General features: G+C 35.6%; 2 protein-coding genes across 3 annotated transcripts in view; both read left to right on the top strand.

The window, feature by feature from the left end:
- The window catches only part of obst-E (obstructor-E), a 25,671-nt gene extending 24,559 nt beyond the window's left edge, over nucleotides 1-1,112 (top strand). Inside the window, exons 4-5 of the mRNA XM_067121048.1 lie at nucleotides 290-491; nucleotides 893-1,112. Coding sequence (XP_066977149.1) covers nucleotides 290-491; nucleotides 893-1,019 — 329 coding nt within the window. The 3' untranslated portion in view covers nucleotides 1,020-1,112. The remainder of the gene's footprint in view (nucleotides 1-289; nucleotides 492-892) is intronic.
- Nucleotides 1,113-2,348: 1,236 nt separating this feature from the next.
- LOC136848643 (uncharacterized) overlaps nucleotides 2,349-7,500 on the top strand; it is a 51,088-nt gene continuing 45,936 nt past the window's right edge. Inside the window, exon 1 of one of the 2 annotated variants that reach the window (XM_067121051.1) lies at nucleotides 2,349-2,905. The gene's annotated coding sequence lies outside the window, so the exon portion shown is untranslated. Of the gene's footprint in view, nucleotides 2,906-6,891; nucleotides 7,129-7,500 lie in introns of those variants that run through there. The other variant, XM_067121050.1, reaches the window with a different exon arrangement.

Here is a 7,500-nt window from a genome sequence, read left to right as displayed (position 1 = left end):
ATATATATATATATATATATATATATATATATAGACACACACACGCACACACACACACACACACACACATATTACACCAATGCAGCTGTTTGACAGTATCGAAATCCATTACCCGGACAATATTCCTGTATTTCCTCGATGGTATGATCGGTGGTATGAAGCACTGAAGATGCTCTCCGGGCAGCAAGATCATTTTTACAGTCTTTTTTTTTTTTATTGTTGTTGTAATGTAGACTTGGCGATTTTCTTCTCAATTTTAGTCTCAGCGTCCTTTCTAATTATTCCTCAGCTTTCCTCGGCTTCACCTGCCCAGAGCAGCAGGATCCTACCCAGCTCCTCCTTTACGGACACGCCCGCCTCAGGTCCCCAAGAGACTGCCGTCAATTCTTCATCTGCGTCGGCCCCTCTCCCAGGCTGAACCACTGTGAGCTCGGCCAAGTCTTCAACGAAGCTGCCAACTCCTGCGACGAACCTGAGAACGTCGCTGGCTGGTAAGTGAATTGAAAAATTCACATTATTTAATATGCCTATACATTTCTTAGTATAAATAACAAATTCAAATTTGAGTGTTTGTTACACTTAATCATTGCTTTGTAAGTCATTCGTTAGTGGGAGTTAACAAGAAGTTCTTAAATCTAATTTGTTTGGCACTTTGGCGTATATCTTTATAAGTAACCTCTTTGGCATTACCTTTCACATTCATATCTTTGATGTTGGGAGTAACCAAAAATATTTGGATACATCAAGAAGATTTACAATTAAATCAAAATTATTCACGTATGTTGAGAAGGAGTTAGCACACGAACCTACACACATTTGCATGTAAGTGGACCCTAGAACCCGCGCTTCCAGGTTCAGTTTCAAGCTTCATCTGTTTATTTTACTTTTCTAGTGAGAACTACTATCCCCGAGAGGAGCTGGCTGCCATCAGAGACCGTAAGGAGAAGCAACGCATCGCAGCTGCCAAGAGGCAGGAGGATTTTGAGCAACTTAGACAGCAGCTGGTACGCAGAAACTAAGAGGCATAGGTGATGTCTGCACGTAGGCAGCAACGAAAGAAATAAAAGAAATATAAATATGTATCTATAAGAAAAATGAATAGAAGGAATGGACCCAATTGCAGCACTCTCCCGAAAAATGGAACCCAGTTGTTAATTTTGATTCTCAGAAGCCTTTGGGCTTTTTTTGGCTGCACGGTAAATCCAGACACACACACACACACACACACACACACACACATATATATATATATATATATATATATATATATATATATATATATATATATATATATATATACATATATACATACATACATACATACATACATACATATATTTTTTAAGGGTAATAGGTTGCGCAAAAGCTTTCAATAATATTGTTCCGTATTCAATATTATTTAACAAAATCATTCCAACATGAGAAAATAAGACACCTTAATTTCTTAGTTAATTTTAACTGGTTTCTTTTTTCTTTGCTCAATAAGGCACGAGAATAAACGGGTTTGTTTCTTTGATTTTAGCTGGCAATCTCCGCAACTGGAATGATCCTCTGGCTAATGAAATTAGTGATGCTTCAACGACAGAATTTTATATCTACTTCAAGCTTTGTTGAACAGTTATTTTTATTTACCTGTTTTGTATATTTATATGGAAAATTAACCCCTCTCCCAAAATATTATGTATAATTTATTGACACAAGCAGCTATTGCAGTATTATGGTTAAACCACAAATCACAGGAAAATAAAAGTTAAATATTTAAAATCTTTCATAAAATGCTTCGGTACATTGATAAGTTGGTGAACCTTTCAAACAGCTTGCAAATCACCCATTACACGTAGCTTCATACGCTATCTTAAACACGCAAGTGCCATAGACTTCTTATCTTACCTGTTTCTTTTAGTTTTCCCGAATTTAAAACAGAAATGTGCCGCGAGAACCCTTTTTGTTTTTCTTGACAGCAGAAAGTTTACTTTATTTTTTATTTTATTGTCATTAGATGTTCTGCCAATAAAGGCGAATATAGTAGCACTGGTTTTCTTTATCCCATTTCCCTCTGTTGTTTGAGTTAGAAAGTTTACGTTAGCGTTTTTTGTCGTTGCATGGCTCTTTTTAGCACTTTTACTTGTAAAGAATAAAATTCTTTAACTTATATCCTGTGCTTTCCGTCACCGTAACAAACTGGTCAGGTAAGGCTAAGGTTACGAAGGCTAGGTTTTCATATCTCAAAATATACCTGGCTGAACTGTACACAGAACCGTAAGCCTATTTCTTACGGACTAACTTGCCCTTCCCTTTCCTCCCGTAAACCATGAGCTCTCCAATAATAGTGAATGTTGAGGCTGACTGTTGCAATTTTGACGTTCAAGATGACGATTTGTGAAATTGCATATGTCGAGTTTTCCTGGTTTCGTGACATTTTCGTCGCTCAGTGGACGGACTATTTTGTTGCTTTTGCAGACCTTTTCGTTTTCATTGTAGTCCCCCAGAAAAGTTTATTCGTTTTCTATTGATAAATATTTGTTTCTAAAGAAAACTATACTTCCCTGGTGCAATGGTATGGAGAACTAATGTAAAGCAAGCAAGTCTAGATCAATGACTAGTCTCATTTCTTATTTATGTGAAGTTTTTCTTAGAACCCACCGGATTTTTGTGCACCTATTATATTAATAAATACCGAATAAAAGTTCATCAGTAAACGTAATGCATCTGATTTTTTAAAGACTGAATTTACGATGTTTCACGTCATGAACTGTCCGCGCATGCGTGGGACTGTACCCACACAGCACTATTATAGTACAACAGTCTTCGATGGACCGTATAAAAGGTTTGGTTAATCTAGGCAGGGTTAATAGTTCCTCCAGGAGCTTCTGGATCTACGACAGTTCAGCGATTTAAAAAAAAGGTTAGAATGCTTTTTGTTTTGACATGACTGTGTGCCGTTTTTTGTTCATATATGGAAGCCTAACCTTTCACTAGGTGAGGGTAGTTAGCCTAGGCTTAGCCTAAAGCAAGGTTAGTTTGGTTGTTTGCGCTAGGTGAAGATACACATCCAATTGAAGCTATTTTTCCTTCTTATAAAACCCATGTTTTCCACATTTTTTCCCTGGAGAAATACTGTTCAAGACGTAATTTTTGTTACAGAAAACGTCCAAGATAAACTTATAAGCGAAAAGGTTGTTAAGCCATCTCATGTACCGTAGCGTACTCTATTCAGAAACTCGCATAGCCTAGCTCGTGACTTTAATATCGGGAAAAAAAGTCAAGTAGCCTACAAAGGAAAAAATGACGAAAATGGGACTACCAAAATAACTTAATATTTTGTTCAGAAAACCAAATTATTTTCGTGTGTACATTAGCATATGATTTTTAAGTTTGAATTAGTTGGAATACAATCACTGTAAAGGACAAATTCCCTTTCAGGCGAAATTAAAAAATAAGGGTCCGTTAGCGCAGTTTTCCCTACTGTGGTTGTGATGACTAGAATTGTGTGTGTGTGTGTGTGTGTGTGTGTGTGTGTGTGTGTGTGTGTTTGTACTAAAAACGGCAACGAGGACATTTTGGTGGATTATAATCGAACCTCAGCTACTGATTAATTTTCCTTTGACTTATTCTACAATTGACTCATTAGTATTGACACCCCTCCTCACAAATTTTCGTATACATAACAAATTAGCAACAGTACTATTTTAACAATACCTAGATCAAAGTATAGTATTCAAGTTATGGCCTTGTTGATTTAAACCAACAAACCAACCGAGTGTAAAATTCAAACCAGTTGCCAGCCTAGGCGTAGACTTCGAATTACTGCCGTTGTCTTTCTTAGTTGTTGTTATTATTATTATTATTATTATTATTATTATTATTATTATTATTATTATTATTATTATTATTATTATGCGATAGTGTTGCATTGCCATTGTCATTCATAATTAATACAGTTGCAGTTTCAGTAGTTGGCTACTGCTTATATTTTTCATCATTCTTTCAATATATTAAACTTATCTGTCAATAATTACATAACAGTAGTACATTAGAAAGAAAGCATTGTGTAAAGCTAATTATTGACTCTTTATTACTATAAACTCAAAAGACCAATTTTATCCAAATGCAACAAAATAATTTTCTATACTGTAATATATCAACCTGAAACCAGTTTAAGCTTTAGAAACAACAGGAAGAAAAGTATTTCGAAACAGAGAGAGAGAGAGAGAGAGAGAGAGAGAGAGAGAGAGAGAGAGAGAGAGAGAGAGAGAGAGAGAGAGACCGACCTTATAATCAAAGATGAAAGAAGTGCATAATTTTAGAGGACTGAGTATGTGTTAAAGAAAATTATCAGTGTTTAGTGCAAATGTCATTATTATGGATTTCATGATTCAAGGTTTTATTTAATTTCATTTAGGCCCAGAAGTTTTACAAATATAAAGTGCATGGAATAGCTTCCCACAAAATTTTCGATTTGTTATAAATCTTTTAAGTTGAAGGAACCTGTTTAGTCGAATAACTAACGGGCGTTGCTCGAACAAAAACATGACGTCTCTGGTGTTGTGGATTGAGTAATTTACAAAAAATAAAAAAATAAAAAATAGGATAGGCCTAGGATTAATTTGCACGGGTGATGCAATATGTGGTTTGAGTATCCAACTTGGATTAATATCCGTCAATGATTAATACATATTTGAGAGGAAGAATATCCAAGTCTTCATTTCTTTAATTTTCTACGTCGTTTTTATACACCAGGCCCCAATTCATATTTGCCCATAGTTATATTTCAAGACACACGAAAATCAACTGTGGTTTAGAGTAACCCATTTTGTTGCTATCACCTCATGTTGTGACGAAATTCTTCCCAAGGACTTGTAATAAACCCCCGCCCCCAATAAACAAAATTCATTTTCGGTATTTAATACCAAAGTACTTATTATGCGTTACTGTCTTCGTTTATTATTAACTGGTCAGTTTTAAAATATAAGAAGGCTGTTAACACTGCAAGAAAGAGCTTTATTATCTTTTAGTTTACAGTTTTGTTTTTGTATACCGCTTATCCTACCTCCAGTCAGAATAACTAATTGGTCTCCATCCTTTTCCATAACAATAGAACAACAGACAAACGCAAAACAGTGATAAATAGAAGGCTTTCAGTCGGGCAATATCTGAATTAGTTTTTTTTACTTTACTTCAAGTAATGATAAGCCTTGAAAATATCAACCGAGAATGAGAGGTAAATAGCCCCAGAAGAAGTAAATGGTCCTCCCAGTATTTTCAACTGAGACGGAAAAAAATAACAATGGCAAAAATAGCCATCTGCATTATTGGTCTTCCTTGGGGACATTTCCTTAGCATTCATTCGGGCAGAGAAAGAAAAATCCACTACAAGGAAACTTTACGAGCCTTCGCCGAATCCAATAACTGTCAAATGAATTGCAAATACCCTCTCAGCGGCATCGTTCCGTTAGTCTATTCATAGGCTGAAAAACGGCTTCCCTGGTGGTGGTGGAGTTCTGTCATAGACCTATCGTTGGTATGTCTAGTCTCTCACAGTGAGAGAGGTCATTTGTAATTTGTATGTAAATAGAGATTTATTTTATTTATATTTTTTACGGGACTGTAGAAAAAAGGAATGAACAGTAAATGGTATATAAAGTATCTGGTATAGGACAGCTATTCGTGGCGTATTTCTAGATTTATATGTGAAGTATCGGCCGTTTCCAATCGGTTGTGACAAGTTTACGCACTTGTGGGTGGGTCTATAATTTGTGATTGTTAATTGACATTGCTAAAAAATTATATATATATGTATATATATATTTCATTAACAATCAAAGATTAGTGGACGCAATTACAATTGATTGTAAGTGTCATACCCGCTTGGAAAAGACTGATGCTAGATTTATGGAGTAATTCTAGACTCTAGAACTACGCCATAAATAGCTGTCTTATTTCAGATAAATTTTATACTGTTTACTGTTAATTCCTATTTTTCTAAAGTTGTAGTTTATTAGTTGTAATTATTAAGTTCAGCTGTAGAGCTAAGTTGTGTTTACGTAAACTTCATGGTTCAGACATTTTGCAGTCATAAATTTTGAGGAGCAAGTTGACACTAGTTAGAGAAATCCAAAAGATGAATTTAGGAATGAGCTTCATAACTTTTTCAAATAAATGATGTAGATTTTCCAGTACCTCTTAATGAGCTTCTCAGTTGGGACTGATGAGCACTCTTATGCAGATTCGTTATTTGATAAGCTGTTTCACGTATCGTTTAAGACTAATCAGATACTCATCTTCTTTCATTCGGTTGTTTCCCACTCAGTGCGATTGTCTGTTGGTGCCTACATGTATTGAAAAGATCGGAAGATTAATGAAGGTCAGGCAATCATTAACAATTATTTTTAACACCTAAAACTTGTAAAGGGAATTGGAGGGCTGGGGGCAGAGGGCTAGACGTAATAAAAGTTTTTGATGAAGGAAGTTATCCTAATCGTCATAATCATAACATACTGAGGATGTGTTTAATCCGCGATAGACATTACCTCCAGCAATACAAGTGATTGGTTTCTTATCTAAACCACTTTTTAATTCTTAATTACAAATGCAGGATGTTCTGAGGTTGTGAATATTGCTGTAAGAAAGTCGACGAGACTTAATTTATACAGTAAAAACAGAAAATGGGGGATTCATAACCGTGTCGAATTTTCTTGCATTTGCAGTATAGAAAACCAGTGAAATTAACTTCTGACCTTCATGTGTTAGATACTACTATTACATTTGGACGTCAGTGAGTGTAACGACTGCAGATCTTAAGCATATACTAATATGCAGTGTTTCCAGGGAACGTTTTTATCTTGAAAAAGAAAGAAGAACCATTCTCATTGCCAACGGCTTGTTTGTTATGACAGTATTGGCTAGGTTTCCATGAAACGCGGTAGTTCGTTGTTCCTGAGTTGTCTGAGTGTGGGGCCTGGGCGCGTCTTCCTTACAATTATCAGTTTTGGTTCTCAAAAGAAATTACCTCTAGCTGCAAGGATATCTATTCCATGTCCGACGCTAAGTCAGTATCGCTTCTCCGTTGACATAGGTGACATTCAGCTGCATAATTTTAACTACGTGTGTACGTCGTATTAAAGGAAGGTAAGACCAGTTCGGTGTTGCGTTGAGTTACCTTGGTACTAGATCAGTTTTGACGATTCAATTGATATAGTTATATTACCTCAGAGTGCACATAACTCATAGAAAAACTGAAGTGTTGTCTACTAATTTTAAAATGCCATAATTCAGATTTGTATAGAAATAAATGGCGAAGGGTCTCGTTGAGTTAGGATTGATATTGCTTTCTTTCTGAAATTTGATTTTCTCACCGTAGCTCGTTGTAGGTATGTTTTGCTGTGTTTTCAACAGATTGTCTATGTAATTGTTAGTATTATGCGTCCCTCTTCTTTGCATCCAAAGTAAATCAACATAAGAACTGAATCAGGGTATTATGGGATGTACTGTAGTTACCGT

The sequence above is a fragment of the Macrobrachium rosenbergii genome, chromosome 19 (assembly GCF_040412425.1).
Source record: "Macrobrachium rosenbergii isolate ZJJX-2024 chromosome 19, ASM4041242v1, whole genome shotgun sequence".
Lineage (NCBI taxonomy): Eukaryota > Metazoa > Arthropoda > Malacostraca > Decapoda > Palaemonidae > Macrobrachium > Macrobrachium rosenbergii.
This window is presented reverse-complemented; position numbering and strand designations above follow the sequence as displayed.